The sequence below is a fragment of the Convolutriloba macropyga genome, chromosome 3 (assembly GCF_964194025.1).
Source record: "Convolutriloba macropyga chromosome 3, txConMacr16.3, whole genome shotgun sequence".
Classification (NCBI taxonomy): Eukaryota; Metazoa; Xenacoelomorpha; order Acoela; family Convolutidae; genus Convolutriloba; species Convolutriloba macropyga.
The window spans coordinates 24,608,606-24,636,137 of NC_134470.1; the positions used below are offsets into that span (position 1 = coordinate 24,608,606).

General features: G+C 34.3%; 2 protein-coding genes across 2 annotated transcripts in view; one reads left to right on the plus strand and one right to left on the minus strand.

Annotated features, from left to right (window-relative positions):
• Nucleotides 1–27,532, minus strand: part of LOC142336089 (mothers against decapentaplegic homolog 1-like) — a 536,849-nt gene that overhangs the window by 423,216 nt on the left and 86,101 nt on the right. The gene's annotated exons all lie outside the window — the stretch shown is intronic.
• Nucleotides 4,165–27,532, plus strand: part of LOC142336953 (apicoplast pyruvate carrier 1-like) — a 33,669-nt gene continuing 10,301 nt past the window's right edge. Inside the window, exons 1-9 of the mRNA XM_075385946.1 lie at nt 4,165–4,418; nt 10,921–10,988; nt 15,735–15,856; nt 20,210–20,336; nt 20,422–20,561; nt 20,638–20,773; nt 21,193–21,483; nt 23,435–23,557; nt 24,118–24,342. Of these exons, the coding sequence (XP_075242061.1) occupies nt 4,307–4,418; nt 10,921–10,988; nt 15,735–15,856; nt 20,210–20,336; nt 20,422–20,561; nt 20,638–20,773; nt 21,193–21,483; nt 23,435–23,557; nt 24,118–24,342 (1,344 nt within the window). The 5' untranslated portion in view covers nt 4,165–4,306. The remainder of the gene's footprint in view (nt 4,419–10,920; nt 10,989–15,734; nt 15,857–20,209; nt 20,337–20,421; nt 20,562–20,637; nt 20,774–21,192; nt 21,484–23,434; nt 23,558–24,117; nt 24,343–27,532) is intronic.

Below are 27,532 nucleotides of genomic sequence, written 5' to 3' on the forward strand. Positions count from 1 at the left end.
TTTGCTATGTTTGCTTTGAGAACTTAAGCAAGTGCAAATATGCTCAAATTGAAAATTACAAAAAAAACTGCGATACACAGTGCCAGCATACACAAAATTTGATTTGAGATAGCATTCAGGTAATTTCTGGTAAAATTTTATAGTAAGATTACGATCTGCACTTGAAAAAATTTAGCTCGGCCCATGAAAAGATCCTACTCGACACTAATTTGCTATGAAAAGACCTTAGATGGACCCATGAAAAGACTTTACCTCAACTTCAACTCAATACTGGACCATTTGTTATAGTCAACAAGGAGGCTCGGTAATGTGCGTTCGCACATTAAGTTCCGACCCCGCTCATCTACATTTTTCGCTTAACTGTCTACCAAATGAGGAAGAGATAAAAAAAATTAAAATATCAATATATCGTTCAGCAAACTACTAAAAAATAAAACAATCTACTCGAGAGAGCCTATGAGACCTGTGGCTACCATAATATGACTACCGAAAAAGACGGCAATAAAAATCAAATAGTTACAAATATTAATTACGACCAAAACTCCTTGTCCATTTTCTGAAAACCACTAATAACCAAATCAAAACGGCATCAGTTAAAATTTATACTTAAAAGATCAACCGGTACTTTCGGTAACAAGTTAAGCGACTTTTCCACGATGTGACTTGGCAACAAGTCGACTAGAAATGAGCAAAAGCGGTAAAAGTTTGTTAAAACTTTGCTTTTTTTAAAAAAAGAATTAAAATCGAACGAAATTTTAGAAACATTACGCATCAAATGAAATCCTTGAGAGAGTCTTTGTACCTCAATAGAGAGCGACTGAGCCTTTTCATTATCCAAGGCATGTGATACGACTACAAAAAGAACGAAAAATACAGGCAAAAGGGAAAAGTTGGCATGAAAAATTATGCACGATGTCCCCCCAATCAATTAAATATTAAGCTGATCACTAAAAACAAAAAATCTTCGTTTGCATTTCCGCAGTTGGCAACATTTGTAACTGACAACAAATGACGCCCATTATTGTGATACTGTGAAAAGAAAACAAAAACCTACAAAAAGGGACAAATTTGCAAAAATCACGAAAAATGTTTTTATGAAAATTGGTTGTTGCAAGAAGAAAGACATTTGAGAAAGAAAACGTTATGAAGAGCAAATTGTTTTTGAAAAGATAAATGATGTGAATTGTATATATACATGCTTAGCTGCAATTTAAAAGAAATAAAAATGGCAGATCTCAAAAATCTATCTCTTTTTTTATTAAAAACATATATTTTCAAAACTCATAGCCGTCAAAAGCTTTCCTCTAAAAGAGTGGATAGTTTGTCTTGCAACTACTCAGAAAACTATTTGCGACTGTTTTAAATGAGACTAAATCATAAGACTTTTAAATAACATTAAATACAAGCTGAACAAATAAGTTGCACAAACAACTTTACGAAATCACAGTTTTGAAGCCATTAAATTCATAAGCTATTGACCGTGAGAATATAACATCATGAATTGGGTCTCCACTGATCATCATAACATCTTTCTGTAAAACGACTATCACAAAATGACAACAAAAAGAACCACAAACACTGAAAAGTATCTAAACTTCACAAAATTCTTTTGAAACAAATTGTCTGAGCCCTGAAGACATCATTAAAAAAGTTTAAACAAAAGAAAAACTATTGTTTGATTCAAGAAAACATTAAAAAAACGCTAAATAATGAAGTTTTTTTACGAAAATGATACATCATTGTAATATATGAAAAAAAAACGCAAACCAGAACAAAAAGGGATAAATTGAAAAAAACTATTACTCTTTTTGATAGAAAATTAAATCGAAAGTCAAAACAGCCATTAGTTATTTACCGATATCAGTTATTTAAGTTCACTTGTTCATCTATAGTTGGCCAATGAGACCTCTAATTACACAATATTTGGTATATGACAACAAAAATTAACAAATAAAGGGCAAAAAAAAACTTTGCCAATTTCTACAAGAGAACGGTGTCGCAGCCCTTCAAACCATATGTTATGAAAGCAAAAAATTATGTTCAGCTTCAAATGTTTTAAAATTTTCTCAGTTAGATTGTTAAAAAATGTGACAATTTACAAAAGAAACAAAAACAACAGCAAAAAGTGGCAATTATGCACAAAAATCAGAAAATATATGAAAACTCGTAGTACCAAACGCAAGAAAACCGTCTGTTAAAACAATCGGCCAAAAAATTAGTTTTCTTTTCTTTAAGGAGGAAAGGTTGACCTGTACTTACTGAGAATAAGCAAAATGTTGATTAAAATAATATGAAAAATTGACAAGTTAAAAAAATCACAGAAATTTCCTTAAAACAAATACATTCAATAACATAAGAAACATTAGGTAACAAACGAATTGATAGAAAAGTTTCACTTGCACTTCTCGAGGAAGACAAGTAGATCTTTGAGTGGTTAAACTTAAACATCATACTGCCAAAGAATAACAACGGAAGGCAAAAGACCATAATTCAGTTAAATTTTTATTAAAACTCTTCCTCAAAGCCATAAAAACCCTTTGATTCTCTGAAAACAAACTGTATCTACATTCGGCCTCAAATTTACGTATATTGGAGTTGTCATTAACAGAGCCGCGAATAAAAAATATTGTTAGTAATTAACAATAAAAAACAAAAGCAAAATATTTTGAAAAAAGGCAGCATAAAATTGAAAATAAAAAAGTCTCTGATTCTAAGAGTCCATGACATTATCAAACCTCTCCCTAATTTTGTCGCTCGCCCAGAAAACCAACCAAGCGTTCCAAGTGTTTGCGAATTAGACCAATTGTTTAGTTGAATTCTTCAAATATTGAAATAAAAATGCATTTTGTATAATTAACGAGTTAAATCTGCACAAAACGGCAAAGTTTTAATTCCAGAAGACTTTCATACGACGCATTATTGCAAATAGTGCTCTTTTTGAGATTACGGAATCTGTGTTAAGGTTTCTAGGTCACTAAGTCTGGCAAATTTTAACAAACTGAACCAAAAAAGCATATTTTGTGCCATTTTTGATGAAAAAAGTTTGAATTTTGAAAATTTTATCAAAAATTTTAGACAAAAAAACCTCATTCAAACAATTCAGCAACGCACTTCTATCTCTAACGGTAACAACAACACTCTGTCGTTAAAAATTTTAACTCATTTTGAATTATATTAGCGAAATTGTACCCAATTTTAGCAAAAATTACTGAAAATGTGAACAAAAACAGTCGAATGTTCACAAATTTTTAAACCTCGATAACTCCCTGCAAAACACGAAAATCGAAAAAATCTTTTCTTAATTCCTTTTTCTACGCTGGACGGGCTTTTTAATGATTCCACTCACAATTCTTTACGATGAATATATCGTCGGCCAAAATTGACTGAACAAAAAAAACCCCAGTTGAGTATATAGTTCCTCCCTCCCCACTAAAGTGGGGGTCGGATCAATAAATCAACCCGCATCCCCCATTGAATTATAGACTTTTCAAGGGTTGGGGTCTGAACCTCGATGATGATTGCATTTCCACAGACGAAAACTCCTGTCGGCTAAAACTCCTTATTGATGTTTAATTTTGATGTTTTACAGCAAATTTTGCAATATTGCAAAGCTTTCAAAATTTTGTGGTTGTTTGATAACGAAAACCCTTGGATATGCACGTATATATTTATGACGTTATGTATAGCATGTTTATGTTGCGTTTTGCCTAATTATGGCGGCGGGTATTTAACGCTGGTATTTTGATAGTCTAATTCCGATTGATTGCATCCTAAGCTATGTTTATTGTCTCTGTGTAGTCTGTTCTAAACTGATCAGAAAAACAGCTTTTGACTACAGTTCAATGTTGACAACAGGTCTATTTGGTTATAATACGTCTACAATTGTGTCTTCAAAAGTGAATCCAGTTGCAAATATTCATTCGATAAAACTTGTCTAATTATAGGACGACTATGATAAAACTGAATGATTTGATATCTAACTGTAATTGGGAGTATTTTGATTTGAATTTAAACTTTAAATAAGTTTGGCTACAGTGTGCGTGAAATCTTTAGTTTGTTTGTTCTCTTGCTGAACTCAAAGAGCCAATGACGACGCTGGCAAACACACACAAATTTGTCGTTTCTTTGACACCATTTTCAGTCGATTGAGTGCTGGATGAGGATTCAAATCTTAATACATTTTTAACTTTGTATTTGACAACATTTTCGTTGCTTCTATTTGACTAAGGAATATGAAATCAGAATGAACTGCGAATGAGCGCTTATAGTAAAATTCAATAATCTAGATTCAATTCGGTGGGGAAAAATGAGGCAACTTGGGACATTTGGGTCCAAAATGTGGAAGAACAAGCAAGGAATTCTGGCCATGTTTGGAGTTACACTTCTGTTGGCTGTCTTTGGCACATGCTACTCATCAGGTATCAACTACATCAAGTATTTTCGTCAGACCTACGATGAAAATTTTTTGGTTTTAAACTTCAGAACATTCTACCATGGACTGTATCGTCCATGTTAAATAAATCAAATTGAAGTAGTTAAATTGTTTCCTCTGTTATGGACCTATATTTATGGCTGGGACCCAAACAATTGAAATTATCTTTTTTTAGGTTTCAAATACAAAATTTTTCCTTGGTGTTTTTCATCGCATCGCATTTTTTCATCACATTTTTTCATTGCATCGCATTTTTAACTTTTTCATTCTCAATTTCTAAGATCGCAGCCAGTTATTTAAAGTTTTCTCAATCAGTATTATTTTATATTCTTCACTCTTGTCCGCATCTATAGTCAATTTTTGAGATTCCGAGAATTTTCGGAGTCTTCATAAACTTCTCAAATTGTTTTTGAAAAGTAAAAAAAACGGCCTTTTGCTTACATAATATGCATCTCAATCCTGAAATCCTTAGTATGAAAGCGTAAACTACTCAAAACTAAATTGACTGACACCAATTATTAAAGAAGTGTAAATGTGTTCACTATGCTATATTTCCCGTCTGTATTCTTCGTTTTCTCCCATTTGATTACTTTTACAGCACAAAACTTAGGTACATCATTTTGCAAAGACTGATTTTATAAGGTATCGAAATCTTACTTTTTAAACATACTCTTTTGCTACCAAGAAACTTTTATTTTATGAACAAAATGACAGTTTTGGTATTTTTGAATAAAACACTGATTGAAGCTATGAAAACACCAATTCCCATCAGTTATATTATTTCGAATCAAAAATAACATAACTCTCATTATATTCTTACAGTAAAAGTTTATTGGAATCAAAATAGTATAACATCGATGACAGTAAACCTACAAATTTTACGGAGCTACAGAAGAATTTTATTTTTTTTCTTCTCTTGTTGCGACTTTAATCTCTGGAAAAAATATGAAATTTCCGATGAATTAATGTTGCGCTATTAATCCTTTAAAAAGCAAAAACAGATTGTGATTTATTTTATTCATTTTTATATGAGAATTTCATTTTTTTTCTATTTAGTTGGAAAAGTTTTATTAGAAAAATGTGAGTACAGCAAAAAACACCTCAGAAGACTGATCTTCTGGACATAAAGTTGGAAGGTTGGCTATTAGATATTGTTTCAACCTTCATAGTAAAAAAAGTTTAATGCAATATTGTTTTTGTTTTATAATCATACAGCTTCTTTTGGCAAGTTCAACACCCTTCAGCTTTCGTGCTGTATTCCTATGAAACGTGACATGATCATGCTGTTTGTCTATTCTTGCTTAATCAAGCTAGCTTATCAAAAATCCCACTTTTAGTTTCTTTAATTTGGCACGGATTAACCGAATAACTAACAGAAATTATAAGTTATTGCTCCCAAAACATACCTAGGAAAAATTGCCAATTGCTAATGTATGTTCCTTTAACTAATTGTATATATCGAAACACAAAGTTTTCGAGATGATTTCATCTAAGTTTTCTGAGATATCAAGAAAAGTTGCTAACTTACTTATTGTTCTTTGAGTTCTGGCAAACTTAAGTGATCCAAGAAGAGCGAAAACGCTATATGAACCACGAAAAGCATAGAAAAACCTCCTTTTTATGTCTGATTGAAAAAATGAAATTGAAAGCCCCAGTTTTTCAAACGCTTAGCTCGAACCCTTAACGCATTCAACAATCTTTCCTATAAAATGGCACTAAAAATTTTTTCGACCTTCATTGCACTAATTTTTTTGGCCATTAGTGAGATTTCATTCACGTTTAAAAAAATGAGTAAATTAGATGTCATATGCGCTGGAGCAATTTAAAAGAAGTTAGATTCAGAAATTAATTGCACCTAAAGTGCCAAAAATAGCCTTAATATATAGGAACTGAGCAAAAGACGCACAGAAAAAAAACGAAAAAATGTCACAAAGTTAGTTTGTTTTCCATTTGAAAAATTATAAATTTCTGAACATTAAAACGTTTGTGCTCAATTGCAGTCGAGCAGCGTTAGGGTTTTCGTCTTCATTGCTTAAACAGTATCAGTTTTTAACTATCCGTTTCCATTATTCCCCATATACTAGACTAAATTGGTAAGCAAACATTCTCTTTCTGGTGAAGACGACAATTTTTCGTCTGAAACAATAACGTGGTTAGATGTTTGCAGCCGCGATTAGTCAGGAACTACTTAACGTGGAGCAATGCCTAAGAGAGAGTTCATCTCCACTAATGAGAGTTCGTTTGAAGGCATAGATTTTTTAAAAGAACTTAAACTTGCTGTTTAACGCGAACTCGGGCTAGAAAATATGACCCTAGTTTAACAGCATAGTTCGTACTGCTTGCACTATCGATGTGTGAAGTTTGCATCTATTACCTTATGAACCAGCAATTTTTGCCAAAGATTTTGGCGTTATTTTTCTTTTTTTAGGTTTTTTAAGGAGCGCTAAGATTTGTTCAGATAGCGAGCTTCTGTATGGTGGCATACCGCCTCTAAAAACGCATTTACTACGTTGCTCTCCGTATTTACGGAGCGTTAAAACATGCGGAGATTAGATGCCTAAAACATGGCGACACAGGAATTGAAATAGAATTAATAGGTAGGTAGATAGATAGTAAGAAAAAATTACTATAACAAAGAAAAATAAAAAAGAAAAAAATAGAAAGAATCACAACCAGACAAGTATCGCTAAAAAACAACACTTACGCATTTAACAGGCCAAAAAAGGTGCCATTTTTGGCTCAAATCTTCGCGCACACCTGTTTCCCGCACGAAACAACCATATGTCTTATCCGTTACGCTACCCATGCGCATTGATCTCGTCTATTGCCCTTTCTATATCCTCATTTTTTCGGTCAATAGATTGTTTGACTCTCTGGTGTTGGCTCTGCGACGGCTTAATGAGTGCTAAACATTTGCAGATTAGGAGCTTAAACATGGCGGTTTAGGACGTCACATAACGCTTTAAAAACATTAGGCTCCATGTTTAAGGACCGTTAAAACACGTCAAAATAGGAGCGCTGTTAATCCTTGCGTTCAAGCGCAACCTACATTTGATATATTAGATAGATTGATAGAAGAAAAAACAATATAACGAAGCAAGATAAAGAAAGAATTAAAGAAAAAAAACGAAATGAGTAAAGAAAGACAGACACGAGTGGATGAAAAACAACAATTGCACATCTTATTGCCAAAAAACAGTTACCATTTTAACAACAAAACTCATTCTCCTCGGCTATCAGCCATAGGTCTAATCCCTTACACTACCGATGCGTATTGCTATTGTCTGCTGCCCTTTCGAAGTCAGCACAATTTTCAGCCAATGGTCTTTTGGTTTCCTTATTTTGTTATGCCGCATGCTCATTGAGCAAAAAACAAGTGCAAACTAATAGCTCTAAAATGGCGAACTACGATTCAAGAAGGATATTACGCTAGGCTCCGTTTTTAAAGACTGTTGAAACTTGTAAAAGTAAGGGCACTGTTAGCCATTGTGTTCACAAACAAGCAACACAAAATACCAACAAAACTATTTCCTTTCTTTGGTCGATTTATCTGAACGACTGCACATCGCAGTGGTATGTGCACCTGACTATCAATATTTTGACCCACGTTCAGTTCCCATCCTTTCAATTTTTGCTTTTGCGAGTTTCAGATCATTGACCTCTCTCTTGTGTTTTTGCTTAAGCATGCTTTTCAAGGCGGCTCTTGAATATGCACTTCGGGAAACTCTTAAACATGCAACATTTTGACGCTTAAAAGTGAAAAATTTGACGTCTAAACATGCAGTTTCGGCTCTCGTTAACCGTGATCTCTCATTTTGATTTACGCTTAATATATTGGATTTTTGCTGGAAAATAAAAAAATCCTGTGTAATATTGTCGACTTCTGCGTGCACCAGATGAACTTTTTGAGTTAGGAATGGAATTGGTTTCCCATGATTGATGCCACAAAGGTGCTATACCAATATATTTAGTAAACATAACTGAAATTAGTTGAAAACATTTGAATGAAAAGTGGGAGGAACGGAATTGAAGCATCTGATGAAAGAATACACAATTTTATTTTTAAAAAAACTGGCTATTGCCAATTTCTATGTTGGAAAATTTTGTTCCTATTATCGTCGGCTACAGACTTCGAAAACTTTTGGCATTGGCTTTTTCTGTTCGATGTCAAAAAGTAATGAATTTATGAAAGAGTATTCGAACCGATTTTTTCAATAAACTCAGCTTTGTTGAAACTTATACCCGAAAAAAAACACTTTTTTGAGTAATTTTGAAATAGTTTCTATATGGTGCAAACGAACAGATGTAACTCACTTGCCAAGAAGAAACGAAACTCATGTTAAACATTCCTAAAACAATCGCAAAAACTGATCAGTATAATCCTAGTTCATTTTTACAATTAAAATTTTTCACGGGTGATATTTCCAAAAACTCAATATCCCGGGTTGTTTGCCTTCAGAAAGTCAACCACGCGCGCGAATTTGCTTGTTTTTTGGGTTTCACTAATCATGATGGTCTCACAGCTGGTCCCTCTGTCAACAACCTCCGGATCTCATGATTCTGCTTCTTTCAGATTTTTCGACTCTAGAGAATTCCCCGGTCAATCTCTCTACCAAACTCTCTGCCAGTTAATTGCCTTCCCAATCGTCTTATCTTTGTATTTATCATTTTACTGTACGCATCAACTGTGAGAATTTGTATCTCAATGTAGAACGATTAGTTGCCCTGTGTTAAACTTTGTTCGAGTGCAAGATGATTAGGATAGAAATATACTGAAGAGGTTAAGGTCATGAGGAGACATTTTTTAAAGAAATTTTGCTCCCTTGTATATTGTTCCACAATTTGATTGCCCTGTGTTCCATGTGTTGAAGAAAGTATCTCGGTCTGCAGTCAAAAAATTGATAAGATAAATTATCGTCCAATAGTTTCAAAACTTTGCTTAATACATTTATCAAAACCACACTAAATTTTTTGGAATAAATGCCCCGACCTAACGACTGGTCAATTTCAGTACTGGGCGAGTCTAATTACCAGACTCATTTCATTACTGATTCAGAACCATGATCAAGTCACTTTGTACGCTTGGCACTCTAAATCCAAGTCTGGGCAAAGACTTGGCAAGTCTAATCCAAGTCTGATTTAGAATTTGGCTAATCTAAATACAAGACTGATTTAAGACTTGACAATTCTAAATCCAAGTTTGATTCGGGTACGCAACTAGTTGAGACCTATTAATTAAGTTAGCACTCATAATGAGCTCACTCATATCAAAATTTGAGCCCGAAACATTCACTCAACAAAAAGTTATTACAAAAAGAGCATGATCCATGACCCATTTTTTCGGGGTACAGTGTCTGAAATCATTAATATTTACCAAAATACTAAACCAATCGGAGCTGAACCAATCAAACCTGGCTTATTAGAACCGCCTAGGAATAAGCTTTAAAGCCTTAATTTGATCATATATATTAAGATTGATCATTGATTCGCGCAATACCGGCCTGCGAGCAGTGGGCAAGTTTACCCCAGTCGATCCATGTTACCTAAAGCTCGTTCTATATTAACTCAACACATCACCATAACTCATTAAAAAGCCAACTATAACTAACTGAGGGCAGCGTTCGCTCCTGAGCAAGCTGATATTTGGGCAAAGCACGGATCATTTGACCAGCACTTTGGCTGTTTTGGCTGGAATTATCTTCCTCTGAGTCGACTTCTCGCAATTTTATAATAATTATATGTTTCGGTACTGGATCACAATTTGATCGAACGAGAGGGCCTCAATTTAACATGGGCACCCTCAAAGTGCTTCTTCTTTTACCGGTTTCGCCCCTAGTGATGTTGTTCAACATTTGCCAAATCTGAAAAGTAAAGAAGTTTTGATTTTCGGCTAAATTATGGCTTAAAACGGCTGAGAAACGGCTGAAAATTGCTCATAAACACCTGAAAACCCATTAATATAGCCTACTCTTACCCCCCGGGGGTGCTGATTGATAGTGTTCAATGGCTTTGGGGTGTTTTCAAAGCATCCCGGGCAAGTGACTAAAAAATTAACTCCGAAAACATGGCACGTTACAAAATTTTTGGGAATTCGAAATTTTCACTCAAATTTTTTTGGAAAGTTTTGGGAATTTTGACCAAAGAATCAACTTCTAAGTGTTATCCTAGTCTTGGCAGACTTACCAGACTTGTAAGACTTGTTTTTAGACTTGCCCAGTACTGGGAAACGAAATAAGACTTGGATTTTCACTTGAACTGTACTGATGTAGACTTGGAGTTCGGTCCGGGTGACGGTATAATAATAAAATTACAGTTAGTTTTGTTATGACATAATTACGGGTGAAATTACGGCTGACTTAAATCATAAATTGAATATATTTAGCAGCTTCCTGGTTGCAGAATTTACTATCATGAGCAGTATTACTATCTTAGCTGTGTCATACCTCGCTGTCAACTCGCTATCAAATTTGAGCAACGTGTCGTTTCAGGCAACATGTCACCTTATGTGACTTCTTACCTCAAATTTAAAACAGACAGCACATGGGTTACATACACGGTACGTATAAATGTATCCAAATTTTATGTTATATAGTACTATGTCTTCGTTTAAAAAATGATTTTCAAGTACCCGGGTCGAGGTTTGGCACCCCAGTTGAGAGGTCGACTTTATGACTTTATGAAGACGGCGGTGAATTTTCGTACGAAATGCGGTGAGAGAAAATAATTTTCACCACGTATTTCTTGCATCTTTTTGCGGTGAATGCGGTGAATTGCGGTGAATTATTTATTTTCAACGCGTTCTCAGTATTCTTACAAAAAAATATGCTTCCTTACACGGGTTCGAACCTCTTACCTCCTACATGCTTTCAACTTCTTTTTCCACTGTGACAACTGGTACGTACTTATTTGATATCTTTGTGAATTTAAATCGAATTCAGTAAACGTAGGAAAGAAAATGTGGCAAATTTTTGTAAAAAGGTCGGTGAATTTCGCGGTGAATTTTTGTAAGATATGCGGTGAAATGTAGTGAATTTTTTTTCACCGCATTCACCGCTTTCACCGCATGTCTTACGTTAATTTGCCACAAAAGTTGATGCGGTGAATTTTTGTAAGAAATGCGGGGAATTTCGCGGTGAATTTTTGTAAGAATTGCGGTGAAATGCGGTGAAATTTTTTTTCGCCACATTCACTGCAATCAGAGCATTTCTTAAAAAAATTCACCGCATTCACCGCAATTCTTGCAAATAATTCACCCAAAAACCTCTACTCGGGTAATGAGTTTATGTAATATTGAATAACAAGCTGTTGATGACAACTTTAGTGCTGTTCAAATCTTTTTTATAATGCATCATTAATTGTAAATAGTTAATCTGCCGTATAAAGCCCACCCTCCTAAAAGGCCTTTGAGTACTTATTGATAAACTGATCTTTTAAACAAATGGTTTTTCTCTTATCAATGGACTTATATGTTTGCCACTGTTTTGTCGGTATGTTTTCCTGTTAAGAAAAATTAATTTGCATTTTTGGAAAGATTAAAATCAGTTTTCTCATCTCGGTAAAAAAAATGATGTTGAAAAGATTCAAGTACCGGGTTGATCTCCCCGTTTCAATTCACATGGCTTGCAACGAGAAAAAAGATGAGGATAAAAATCACCTATGCTCGGAATAAGGAACGTTCTTGGCAGCCACTCGATGAACAATTTTGGGTCGCTATTATACAAACAAAATTTAGTCGTTAATCTGCATTCGCACATGATGTTTCAAACCCGTTAGTCAAAATTTTGGGGTCAATGGTCTAACAAATGAGGAAGAGATAGGAAACATTCTAAAAAGCAGGAAAAAATGTTGGAAAAAATGAGTATGAATAAAAAAATTGTAAAAACCTCCATGCAATAAACAAAATATATATTGCAACCGTCGAAAACTCTCATAATCAAGACTATGAGAAGAAGCAGACATAATAAAGTATCAACAGTAAAGAAGAAGTACGGGCAAAACTAAACATATATTTTTTTAAATGCTTAGTAACAAAACAAAAACCGAAGAAAACAAATTAACCTGTGTTTCAGCAGACAACAGATGACAGCTGCCATTAATGAGATTGGAGAAAAAATCGACAAAAAAACAAAAAGACGCAAAATTTAAAAATCCGCTGTTTCTCGTGAAACCAGATACGTTCAAAAGTCATTACACTAATCAGATTTCAAAAACTTTATAGATTCATCCGCAACTCCCTAGAAAGCACATTGGGCCTGCCATTAATTAAAACAAGTCATAGGACAACACAGAAAATCATGACAAAACAGAAAATTAACAAACAAAATTCGAAAACACATAGAGCTGAAGAAATTAAAACCCTAAGTTATTAGCTCAACATACGCTAATAAAAGATAAAAAAAGAATAGAGAGGTTAGTGCTTGTTTCAGAAGAAAGTAAAAACAAGAATTTTTGAGGTCATTGAAAACAATAGCTACCACTTGAAAGCATTGAACGTGTTTACTTATGTCTCTACACGATAAAAAAAGACTTCATTATTCGGAAATCATCTTACGACTACAAATTGAACGACAAACAGTGTGAAAAAGCAAAAAAAAATTAAAATTGCTGAATTTTAATGTCGAACCATTGAAATCATTGAGCTACTATCTAAAAACTATAAACAAGGGTAGATATGTTGACTTGTGCCTGCGTTCAACGCCACTGGAACCTTCTCTAGTGTGTTAATGTGACAAGACCCCAAAAAATATTCTGAGGTATGGGCAATGTTCAAAAAACACTACCTTTTTACGAAAACATATTACCGCTACTGAGTTGAGATTTTGTTTCAAAAGAAAAAACTTTGTGTCTCTTGTTACTCTGACTAAGCAAAACATTAACGGAAATAACATTGAAAAAGCAGGAAAATTCGAACTATCCTTGATATATTTTACATCAAATAGAAAAAATGTCAAAAAACCGTAAGCAATTACTTAAACAATTAACAGATTCAGTTTCTTTCCAAAGGTATCAATTGAGACCCGATGATTTTTATGACATAACAGAACGAAAAAACGACTCTTACAGTCAAAGATCAGCGACTTTATGATGATTTGCTGAAAAAAAATATGGAAGCCAAAAAAACGTAAGCAATTAGCTTAAAAATTACAGATATTCAGTTTTGTCGCAATTCAAGGTGCTTGTCAGGAGAATGGCAAGCCATAAAACTAGAAAGCAGTTCAAAAAATACGAACAAGAAATAAAATTTACAAATAGTTTACGAAAACACATTGTTGAATCCATTCAAAACATAAGCTATTAATCGAACTTCCATTATTAAAACAAAAAAAAGAAAGAAAAATTAATCTTTGATTCAGACGAATGCAGATGTGAACTTTTATTAAAAGACTAAGTTTAAAGTTATCAAAACAGACTACAAATGAAAAGTTCAGATATACACTGATGTCCTTCAAAGAAAAATTCATTGAATGAAAACAATAGCAATAAACGGAAATTTCGTTCAATAATATCGTTCAAAAACCATTTCGTTCAAAAATTGTTCAATAATCATTTCGTTCAATAATCATTTCGTTCAATATTCATTTCGTTCAATGATCAAATTTCGTTCAATAATCATTTCTTTCAATAATCATTTCGTTCAATAATCAAATTTCGTTCAATAATCATTTCGTTCAATAATATCTCGATACGAAGCATCTAAGACTTGTCATTATTCAAAACCCGCCTTACAAACAAAAAACGAATTGTAAATAAAGTCAAAATTAAAAAATTCTATAAAGATTTGCCAAAAACAATTTTGAAGACATTAAAACCATTTGCTCCCAAAATATGTCATATATGTTTAACTGAGTGTCCTTTTATCGTCAATGGGATCTGTCAATACGATGATAATATGACAAAACAGTAAAAAATTTATTCCATTATGAGAAAATTGTTTAAAAAAAGTGTTACATAATTTATGGAAACTTGTAATTTCAAAGTCATAAAACAATTAGTTAATGAACAAAACTCCTATACAGAAGAAATTAGGCTTCAGTAGAAAGAGTATAAGACCTATGAAAATAAGCCCTCTTCTGATGATATAAAAATTGTGTTAGCAGCTTTTTCTAGGTCTGTACTTCGGAAATTTGAAAAAAAATCGCTTATCTATTAAAAAAAAGGATATCTGGTGCCATTTTCATAAGTAAAATCTGAATTATCAAAAATTTTAAAAATTGCGTACGAAAATATCTTTGGCGAGACAGATCACTGAATTTGCTCTATCTTAAGAAAAAGCAATAAAAGGAGGTTAAACAATGTTCAGATATATTTGCGAGGTTTACACAAGTTTGATCAAAAAGTACGGAAATTGTGAAACAAACTACTGAGAAATATCGATAACTCCTGAAGGAAAATGAAATTCAGAAAAATCTTATTTTTTTTCGTTGTGCTTGATTGGGTTTTTGATGATGCTTTTGACAAGTCTCTACCATGAATATATCGATCGGTCAAAATTGACTGAAAAAGAGCAGAGTTGATCATATAGTTCCCACCACTAAAGTGTGATCGGAACCATAAGAGTCGTATATGATCATCAAAATGATATGAATTACAGTGATACTACATACATATATGGTCTTTGAATGATCTGAGGGGAGTTAATGAATAATGGCAGCTCGTAGTCTAATACTCTGCTGCAACATTTTTTGCAAGAAATCAATTTGCATTTAAAAATTATACCATGAACAATTTATTCAATGGTTTTGATTGTAACAAAAAAGTAGACACCAATATTATCTCCCTCTCAAATTTATTCAACAATTTTTTAATAGCTTTTACCCATCGTCATAGTTTCTCCAATTTCAGTAATTTTGAAGTGAAACAAGTAGTGCAAATGCATTTTTTAAAGAAATTACTTTCTTTTTTGTTAGAATCTTCGTATAACCAGAGATTAAATAGAGTATAACCATCGTACACGAATCGTCAAAATATTGCACGCTAGCCTTTGTATCTGATAGCTTTTAAAATTTGACGTCGATGACCTGATTTTTTTGCGATTCACTCAAAAACCATTCTGCAGCATGAGATGTTGCAAGATAGACAGTTTTTGTTAAACTCTCTGAGTGGTAAATCAGGATAGCAGGTATTGTTCGACTGGGGGTTGATTGCTTTTTGAGAGAATATAGAAGGTTGGTAAATTCGATTTGAAAAATTCGATTGACAAAAAAATGCTAAACTTGACGACATGGAAATTGCTAAATTTGATCTGTTCAACTTCACGCACCAAATTATTGAACTGTTGAGTTAATAAACTTTTATGTTTCAGACTTCTGTGTGGATTTTTACATGTTGCAATTCTTCCATTGGTCTATTCGCCATTCTAGGTGGAATTTTTACCCAATTCATCCAACCACGATTTGTCATTTTGGGAGGACTTGTTTTCCAAAGGTAACAGTTTGTTGCGTTTTCATTCATTTCTCACGAATAATACCCAGATTGAATTTTGATCAAATTATCTTTAAACCTTATACTTCTGTTCTCGCAATTACATAACGTGGATGACCTCAAAGCGCAGTATAGTCTCATGAGAGTCGGACTAAAGAGCACTTTAGTATAATCAAAGACGCTTGTGAGCGCAAGTGGGTCTGTCCAGAGACAACTTTGAGCTCAGGTGGGTCTGATCAGCAACAATTTCGATTGTCATAGAGTCGGATCAGAGCGACTTCTACTTTTAAAAAATGGTAATTAGGGGTAAACTTCTCTACCAAGAGTTAGCAATAGAGACTCGGTCTGTAAACAGATCCAATTCGAGTCCATTAGCCCTTATCAAAACCAAGCAGAGCCAGCAGCTAACTACAGCCGGTCCCCATTCTAAAGTAGTATAATCAACTGTTGATACTCAAGCAAACATGGTTATGATAAAAAAGCTCGATTGAGTCTGATCAGAGCGATTCTTTCCTTGTAAGAAACTACCAGAAACCGTTTGGTTTCATTGACGTCCGGCTTGCTCATCGTACAAATTTTATAGTAGTCATACTAGGTCTATATGATTTGTATTGTTCATTAGTAATATATCTAAGTTGATCCTTGCTTGACTACAGTAACGGCTGCTCTCCTATCAATGACAAGGAAAATTTTACAACGACAAGTTCGTTTCAGAGGTTTCGAATCTGTCCGGATATTACCTTTCTGCAGTTAATTCTTATGAATCGTATTACACTTTATACTGCAGATTAATGTTGTATTACATCATACTCGTTTCATCCCAATAACTAATCGTTCAGCTTTGCCGTTCAAATTTGTTTCGCTCAGGTTACCAAAAAAATTCTACTTAAAGCAATCAAATTTTTGTTGAGTTTTGTTAATCACTCAAAACAAATCGAATTTAAGAATACCCGTTCCTAAAAATGGTAGCCCTGTGATTTGGCTGGAGCCGTGCTAAGTTTCAATTTGCTACAGTTAGCTGTTGTTAATAGTTGTCTTACAACACCTAACGGAACAATAAAAAAAATTAAACTTCAAAGTTAGCAAGTCTCTCTATTGGTTCCAATAGCACCAATATCAAACTAAAATAATTTTCGCTGAAGCCAGTAACAGGAACTAATACTATGTTTTCACATAGTTTCTCCTTCTAAGGAACTTTGCCCCTCAGAAGGAAAGATTGAGAATATAAAAGTTAGATCTCTTTTCACAGTTCAAAGTTAAATTAAATGTACAATCACTACGATGATCTACAAGACTTAATGATCTGTTTCTGAGTAACAAGAAGCAATAACAAGTAATATACCGCTCACAAAACGTGCTTCGATGGGACCTGTATGTCTAATACAAACGACAAAGCTAAAGGGTTTCATTTGATTTTTGGAAGTTTTTCAAGCTCCATTAATGCTGCTAGCCACGTGCGGTACATGTCCAAATTGGATCTCTCATTCCTTGTAGATAAAGATTGTGACGGATTGTGAACAGTTTATCAAAATATCGTTTTTTCGGACTAATTTTCATGTCATGGGAATTTCATTCTAGGTGCTATTTGCCATTCAATTGGACTTTTTAACCAATTCATCCAACCGCGGTTTGTCATTGTGGGAGGACTTGTTTTCCAAGGGTAACTGTTTGTTGCATTTTCATTCATTTCCAACGAATAATATTCAGATTGAATTTCGATGATATTCACTTGATTGTAAACCTAATACTTCTGTTCTCAAAATTATATAAAGTGGATGACCTCAAAACGCAGTATAGTCCCATGACAGTCGGACTAAAGAGCACTTTAGTATAACCAAAGACGCTTGTGAGCGCAATTGGGTCTGTCCAGAGACAACTTTGACCTCAGATGGTCATAATCAGCAACAATTTTGATGTTCATTGAGTCGGATCAGAGCCACTTCTATTTTTAAAAAATGGTAATTCAGGGTCTGTTAAGAGATCCAATTCGAGTCCATTAGCCTTTATCAAAACCAAGCAGAACCAGCATCTATCTACAGCTAGTCCCCATTCTAAAGTAGTGTAATCAACTGTTGAGACTCAAGCAAACATGGTTATGATAAAAAAAAAGCTCGATTGAGTCTGATCAGAGCGATTCTTTCCTTGTAAGAAACTACCAGAAACCGTTTGTTAATGGTTTCATTGACACCCGGCTTGCTCATCGTACAAATTTTATAGTAGTCATACTAGGTCTATATGATTTGTATTGTTCATAAGTAATATATCTAAGTTGATCCTTGCTTGACTTCAGTAACGGCTGCTCTCCTATCAATGACAAGGAAAATTTTACAACGACAAGTTCGTTTCAGAGGTTTCGAATCTGTCCGGATTTTACCTTTCTGCAGTTAATTCTTATGAATCGTATTACACTTTATACTGCAGATTAATGTTGTATTACATCATACTCGTTTCGTCCCAATAATTAATCGTTCAGCTTTGCCGTTCAAATTTGTTTCGCTCAGGTTACCAAAAAAATTATACTTAAAGCAATCAAATTTTTGTTGAGTTTTGTTAATCACTCAAAACAAATCGAATTTAAGAATACCCGTTCCTAAAAATGGTAGCCCTGTGACTTGGCTGGAGCCGTGCTATGTTTCAATTTGCTACAGTTAGCTGTTGTTAATAGTTGTCTTACAACATGTAACGGAACAATAAAAAAAATTAAACTTCAAAGTTAGCAAGTCTCTCTATTGGTTCCAATAGCACCAATATCAAACTAAATTAAATTTCGCTGAAGCCAGTAACAGAAACTAATACTATGTTTTCACATAGTTTCTCCTTTTAAGGAACTTTGCCCTCAGAAGGAAAGATTGAGAATACAAAAGTTAATTTTCCTTTCACTTGTCAACGTTAAATTAAATGTACAATCACTACGATGATCTACAAGACTTAATGATCTTCTTATGAGTAACAAGAAGCAATAACAATTATTATACCGCCCGCAAAACGTGCTTCAATGGGCACTGTATGTCTATTTTTTTTTTTAATTTTTATGTGTCAACAACAGTGTGGTTCACAAACCAATCATAAAGAATCTAATTCAATTTAATCAAGTCTTTTATCACTCGATATGATGTCTTGCTGATATTAGGGTATTTTGGGTTGGAATTTTTCTTCAGCTCATGTATGATAATCACGTACCAAAAAAAGTGACTAAATATAAAAGATGGCGAAAATGAAAAAATCGAATTGGCTTTGATAGAATGTAGCAATTTTTTTGCTTGTCATGCTATTCTAACTTTACTGTTCACTTTGGTCCTGAATTGACTTGCTATCAGGGAAGCGCAGCCGTCAAAACTACTAAAAGATATACTGGATAAATGTGTCTGGTGATATGATGTCCAATGAAAAGTTAATGTGGTTATCAAATTAGAGGTAACAGTACAATTAAAATTTTTGAAAATTACGTTAAATTTGACTATAGAGGCTTTGGTTAAGCAACCGCGTTCTCAGGTATCAATTAAAATTGTTGTAAAAATATAAACTAGTAAGTATTATTCGAGGATTTTACGTTATAAACTTTTACAAAAGTATTACCGTCGCTAAGATATTATTCTTTGTATTTTTTTCAATTTTTAATGCCAAATTTGCTAAAGTCTAGCCAAAATGCTGATTTGGAGATAAATCCCTGAAATATCAACGGTTTAGAAGATTTTTCAGTAGTTCAATTAGAAATTTTTAAACCAAATATGCGGTAACGAGCTATATTGAACAACGAAATGCATGGAAAACTAAGATTTTCGTGAATTAAAAAACCTATTTACGGCTTTTTTTTCTTCACCAGTTGTTTTAAAGTTAACAATTTTGCCTGAAAGCAAAAATTGTATAGCGGAAAACAGTCTACATGAGTTATAACATTATCTGAGAAAAATTAATCCTTATCGCAAGGATCCAAGAATGGGAAGTTTATCTTTAACGTAATTCTCAATTACTTACCTGAAATTATTTATCAAATTTGTATTGTTGGAAAATATCAACGCTTTATGAGCACTTTCAGTTATTTTATTTCTTTATATCATCACTACATCTAAAAGGTTGAAACGTGTTAAATAATTTTAATGATTTTACAAGGAAAGCTAATTTCTCCCATATCCTCCAACGATAAGATTTAAAAATCGTTGTTCAGATTTGAGTACAATTTTTGTAGAGCATCTTTCAAGCAGTACAACATAAAGGAAGTTCTAAAAGAAAAAAAGTTGATTGAAATTTTGTCCAAGTACGTGTGAAAACGCACGGTACCAAAAAAAAACAAAACAAACTGCATTCCCGTTACTCACTTCAATATTATCTTTAAATTGATTTGTTTTGCGTTTCCAGTTTGAGCATCTTGCTGACAGGCTGGCTAATTGAATATGGATATGTCCCACTCATATTCATTTATGGACTGATGCAGGGCTTTGGAATTGGCATTGCGTACCCTCTCTGCGTCAAGTTTGCCCAAATGGTAAGCCAGTTGAAAAAAAATGAGCGACAATTGGGATTAAGATTTTTCCTGTCAGCACATTACCTAGCTTCCTTTTTTGTTGCAGTGGTATCCGGAGAACAGTGGATTGATAACGGGAATAGTGGTAGCTGGTTTTGGAAGTGGTAGCTTTGTCATTAACTTCGTCCAAACTGCTATTATCAATCCAGAAAATCTCTCACCCAACTATCAATCGGAGGATAATGAGTTGGTTTCTCTTCATTTTGCTCAACTAATTTTGAAGATTGTGGTAATTTTGGTGACAAAAGCAAGAGTTTTTCAGCTATTTTACACAGAATAGAGTGTTGAACAATGTTCCAAAGTGCTTCTTTATACTTGGTTCACTGTATGCATCTCTTTCCTTAATTGGACTGGCCCTCATGACGGAAAGAAAGCCACATGGTCACAATCATACTCAGGTGAGGTCACAAAAATCAGTAAAACTAACTATGCAGGTACATTTTTGGTTTTCATAGCCCCAATTCATCATTTTCATGAACTTATTCGAAGCCACTTATTTCAATTGTAAGCTCTGATTATGGTTACGTTTTAGCTTTTTCAGTCACCTCTGGTCAAAATATTTTGCTCAGATTAGCCTCATATCAGAATAGTGTGATCTGGAATCTACCTGTGATCGAACCGTCCCAGCTCGGAAAGATCCCTGATGAGACAAACTAAAGAAGATTGTCCATACTTTCGTATGCTCGAAGAGTTTTCCAGTCTTTATATCTCAAGCGCACAAATAGCCTGATCAGAAGTCGTTTCCTTCTGAGACCTCGACCAGGGCACTATAAATCATTTTTCAAAAGTTGTATCAAAATGTAAAATTTGACTACAGGAAAACTCAACGAACTGCTGCGTTTCAAATTACGACCCTCCGCAACAAAGTTTGTCTTCAGAGCACCAGGACGCTGGTTCAATGTCTGGACGCATACAGTGGATAACTAATGGCAATAATGAGAAGCTGCAAAGCAAACCTGAAACAAAAATGTCCTCTGATGAACTGCTGGGATACAGTGGGAAAGAGTTCACGATACAGGAAGCATTGAAAAATGTTTCATTTTGGGTGGCGCTGCTTGTACTGAGTTACAACGAGTACCTCCTGATTATTATTAGCACCTATTACAAGGCTAGTAAAATTATTAACATGTTGGCCTGCTCAAACATATTCTGCTCAAACATGTGGCCTGCTCAAACCTGTTCTGTTGTTAACTTTGCTGATATATGTTTTCCTGAAAGGAATTGCCTGGAGCTTAGTTCCAGGGCAAATCAGAACTGAATCATTAAATTAACATCATTGGGGGGGGGGGGGGTTGAGTGGCATATCAGATTGGTTGCAGATCTTTCCATCGCATGTGGCAGGCAAAATTAACTGCCGTCAAATTAGTAGACCTGTATTATTGGGGGTGGGATGGGGCGCGTGGTGACGTCTTGACAAATAGACGTACCAAAATGTAGAAATTTCAACGAATGTGATTGGTTGAGAAAATTAAAACACCGTACTGTTAAGTGTTCAATTAGCCTATGGACATAGCCTAATGCTAGATTATAATTTTTACCGCATCTGACCATGCCTCGCGGACCATGGCCATGCCTCAGCGGCCCGTGGGACTTGATATGAATCTATCATAACCGAACGTGAAACCAGTTTCCCCCCAAAAAAGTATAATTTTGCTTTTTCGGCTTATCGCAATTTCTGAGCAATTTTACGTTAACACGGATATCCTATTTTAAAACATGGAGAATTTGAGCAATCAGCCAATCAGAAAACAATATTCCCATTTTCTCGATTGTGATTGGCCAGCAATGAAATTTCTATATTTTGGTACGTCTGCCATTTTCACAAGCGCCGTTTTCCTGAAAGGAATTGCCTGGAGCTTAGTTCAAGGGCAAATCAGAACTGAATCATTAAATTAACATCATTGGGGGGGGGGGGGTTGAGTGGCATATCAGATTGGTTGCAGATCTTTCCATCGCATGTGGCAGGCAAATTTAACTGCCGTCAAATTAGTAGACCTGTATTATTGGGGGTGGGATGGGGCGCGTGGTGACGTCTTGACAAATAGACGTACCAAAATGTAGAATTTTCAACGAATGTGATTGGTTGAGAAATTTAAAACACCGTACTGTTAAGTGTTCAATTAGCCTAAATTGGACATAGCCTAATGCTAGATTATAATTTTTACCGCATCTGGCCATGCCTCGCGGGCCATGGCCATGCCTCAGCGGCCCGTGGGACTTGATATGAATCTATCATAACCGAACGTGAAACCAGTTTCCCCCAAAAAAAGTATAATTTTGCTTTTTCGGCTTATCGCAATTTCTGAGCAATTTTACGTTAACACGGATATCCTATTTTAAAACATGGAGAATTTGTTGAGCAATCAGCCAATCAGAAAACAATATTCCCATTTTCTCGATTGTGATTGGCCAGCAATGAAATTTCTATATTTTGGTACGTCTGCCATTTTCACTAGCGCCGGGGCGCGTATCGTGATTAATATTGATACTATCAATTAGTTGATGTTGACTTTGCGTGCAAAACTACCACAGATACTACCTAAACCACTCTATTCTTTTTTTGTGATTGATTTGTTGACAGAATTGCAAGAATAGAATGTCGCCATTTTGATAGCAGACATATGCAATATTTGATATTTTCATTCATAATTCTGCCTAATTTAGTCTGATTTGGTTATCATGCGCAGTCTGATTTAGCTTAGTCAGTATGTAAGGTCGCTTTTTTGTTTCGACGAAAAGAGCTCGGTCAGTAGCTAGGGCAGTCGGCCATGTAACATCCGCTGGGGAACGAGTCTGGCCAGCATTGGGGTTTTCGGCTAATGACGTGGCCCGATAAAATACAGTCCGCTTCAAGTCTGAGTGAAAATCTACAAGACCGAGTGAATATCTATATTTCCTTTATTTAAAATGTTTTGTGGAAATCTCAACTTTTTCAATTTTTTTGAAGCGTAAAGGTAATTGAAAAAGAATTGGAACATCAAATCGGTTTTGCTTTCCGTTGTTTTCTTATTCTTACATGTCTGTCTGAAATCAATGGAGTTGCATTGTGACTGTTTCAGACGTTTGGGCAGACATTTATTAGAGATGACGCATTTTTGTCTCTGGTTGGCTCAGTGTCAAGTGTGACTAATGCACTCGGCAGAATTGCCTGGGGACTAATAATGGACTTCTCTAGCTACAAGGTACAGGACATCCCGGATTGACCTCAAATTTCAAAAAGTTATAACTTATGGGGGGGGGGGGGGGTCTGTAGAAAGTCATGGAAATTTAAATTGACAATTTCATGACAAAATTGTAGTTTTACCAAGTATATTTTATAACTTTTTTGATTTATGAAAGTCAATGCTCATTAACATGAAAGTTCTACGATTTAAACTCTTTGTCAAATTGAGAATTGAAATCATATATCATTTGATGGGTGAATATTTCAACAAGCGCCGAGTAAAAAAAGGCTTGTTTAAAAAATTTTTGTTCAGATTTTTTTTTGGTTGTATGCATAAAAAGTTTCCGGTTTGAGTAATTTTTAAAGTTTGCTATTCAACTCAAAAGAATCCGAAATGACAACCATTTTTGCTATACCTCGGCCGTCTCAGACTGAGAAAACCCATATGCATACTTATAATCTATGAATGTATATGAGCTCTGATCAGAACAAGAATTAACTTAATTTGAACAATACCCTGCATAATTTTGCTGTTTTTATTTTTACAAAATGACATCACTGTATCTTTCAATTTGTTAGACATCAATGCTTCTTCTCTGTACATGCCAAGGCTTGCTTGCAATCACAATGCCAGTCAGTCAGATCATCTCCAATGTGACGATAGCAAAGACTTTCTACCTTCTATGGGTTGGAATGATGTTTGCAAATACCGGAGGTACATACGTGCTCACACCCAGTGCCGTCGGAAAGGCGTTTGGATTGACCAACTTTGGAGTCAACTACGGATTCGTTTTCTGTTTCAGCGTAGGCTCTACTTGAGTTTTATTTTGAAAATTATAGGAAAATTGAACAAAAAACGTTTACAGAAAAAATTTTGCATAGCCCGAGATCATTAAAAAATCAAACATTTTCCGTGAGGCCCAAAGTTCACAAAAATCTTTGACAACAACGAGATAAAATTCAAGGAACAGTACAATTGCTACATAATGGTCATTTTATCAAAAAAGCAACCATAGTCCAGGCTTCGATTTATGATAAGACACAAAATTTTTAAGGCGGGGGTGCATGCTGACTAAAACTAATGGTTCAAATTTCCTAGTTAAAGGCGAAAAAAAGTCATCTCATGGTTTGAGCAAAAATTTTTTCAATAGGTCGAGCAGGAGTCTTTTAATAGGCAATTTTGGTCAAGCATGTTCTGTTCGTGGGTCGAACAGAAGTATTTTTAATAATTTTTTGACTTTTTTCTGCCTTGTATTTTATTTGCAACAAAGCAATTTAACTTAAAGATAATTCAAAAGTTTCCCAAGACTTTAAAAATTGAAAAATAAGTTTCTTAATTTAAATTAGTTGTCTCTATTGAGATAGCTAAGATGTCATATTCCATTATAAACTGAAACTCGTTAATTTAAAATAACAATCTAATTTGCCTAAGAAATACTAGTATTTTGACGTTTCTGAGTCTTTTAATTTCAATATTGTGAATACTCAAACTTATCACAGGACTAAGTTCTATTTGAGAAGAATGTCTTTAGAATGGCCGCAGATGGAAGAGCAGGCATGGTGACTAAATTATTAAAATTATTTGCCAATAAAAGTGCATGTGAATATATTTGAGGCAAAAAAGACCATTGTTTGACCATAGCTCGACCCAATTTCTAAAATATATTATGATCGAGTAAAATATATTGTGACAACTTGAGTTAAACAAAAGACGGGGTTGTCTTTGCGTGTATCAGAGGTTCAGCGAAGCTAATCTTGTGTCAGCTTGACTTATTTCTAAAATATCTAATTGATAACATCTAAGTTGATCAAACTTTATCAACAAAAACCCGACATTTGGCTCAAAGTTTTTGACTTCTTCACAACTTTTTTAATAGCGAAAAAGGTAGAAACGAAAAAATTCCGCCCTCTGCTTTTGATGGCTTTTGGCATGGTCCCTTAAGTTAACAGAGACAGACACACAAACACACAGAGAGAGAGAGAGAAAGAGAGCGAGAAACACACGCGCACACACAGTCACATATACATATTTTATTGGAAAAGGTTGATCGGAAAACTGCAACCCAGTAACAAAAAATGTACAATTTTAGACTGTTTATCAACAAGACAAAATCGCTTGTCTTGCTTGTAAGAGAATCATAAGCAGAAGCAAGAACTGTGCAAGAGAACAAATTCCAACCAGCATTCTCGCTTACAAACCCAATGTGTTAACGGTTACCTGAGCTTGTCTAGAGTTCCTGTTTTTAGCATCTTTTTAAACCCATTGTCTTCTTCGTTATCGTTTTTCAAGGCTTCATCTTTTTAGCAAACAATTTGCTCAACAACTAAAAAACATTTCTCAAGATATGTAAGCCCTATTTTATGCACAGTTCGCACCTTGCTGTTCTTTCCAATATTCTAACTGTGGAGAACAGACTTGTTGAAAAAGAAGAACTGCTGTTGCAAAATATTTTTATAGCTGTGCAGGCGCCATAAAAAACACTCTAGCTCAAAAATGGTTGCTTACTTTGTTTCCCAGTCGTTACGCAAATGCTTTGATCTATTCGCCTCTAAGCATCTTCGACTCTTATTCCTCTGCCCAAAATGTTTTTCCAAAGACAATCAAAATTAAACAAGGCGGCTCGGTAAGGTGCGTACGCACATAATGTTCCGACCCCGCTCATCCACATTCTTGAGGTAATTGGCTACCAAATGATGAAGAGATAGAAAACTTTTAAAAACATACCCATCCTTTAATAAACAAGCAATGAAATAAAATTATGCCTCGCTAGAGGGCCGATGAAAATTGTTGATAATAGAACTACTAGAAATGACAAAAGTAAAATCGAACAACAAACATTTACGACCAAAACTCGATGTCTATAAAAAAAATTCCTAACAAAATCAAACTCACATCACAAAAAAACCAAAACAAAACAATTTAAGCTCTACTTTATTAGAAAAAAGACGGTACTTGTGACTGGTTAGCAGGTCGAAAAAAAAGAGCAATTTGGTGTGAAGCTCCAAAACAATTTTATTTTTTTGAAAACAGTTAATTTCACAGTTATTAATGTTATTAGATATCAACTGAAATCACTAAAATTTTCATTTATATCTAAATAAGAAGTAATTGAGGCATATCATTATCCAATGATCTATTGCGCAAAATGTCAAAGCCAATGGGATTAGCAATTATTGTTATAATTTAAAAACAAAACAAAAATCCTTCGAAAAGTCCAGCTATAGAAAAATCTAAAATTTTCTGAAATCTCATAGTAACAGTAGTAACAAAGCCAAGAAACATATGTTTGAAGCTGAAACCGATAAAAAAGATTAGTTTATAGCTCACTTGAAACAGTTTATGAACTATGTTTACAGAGACTGAGCTACAAATCGACCGAAAAACTAAAAAGCTCAAAACCAAAATTTATTTTTGAGAACAAATATTTTCAAAAGTCATAAGAGACTTAGGATTACAATATATAGCGATGGATTAAGTTTCAACACCTCGGCAAGCCATTTGGGCCTGTTAATAATAACACTAAGTCACGAGCCCATAAAAAATTAAATACATAAAGAAGCAAAAATTTCAGAGTATTTTGCGACATGACACTGTTCAAGGCACTATAATTATAAGAAATTACCTATAAGAACTGTACATTGTCTTTTTCTTTTCATCTTAACATTATTGAGTCTTCATTATAGAAGGACTACTCACACGTGAGAGCAAAAAGAAACCCAAAAACTGAACAATATTGAAATCTTGAAAACTTGTTATTGAACTAAATGGTCAAAGCAATCAGTCACAACGTATAAACAGGCGTAGAAAATGTTTGAACCAACAAAAGATGAATTTTTTTTTGATTTGAAAGTCATTAGAACAAACAGCTATAAACTTATATCCTTAATTAGGTTGAGTTATACGTCTTGGGGAAGCAATTGAGATCTATCAATATTAGTTATGTTGCGTACAACAACGAAACGAAAGACAAAAATAAGCAAAATCGAAAAACCC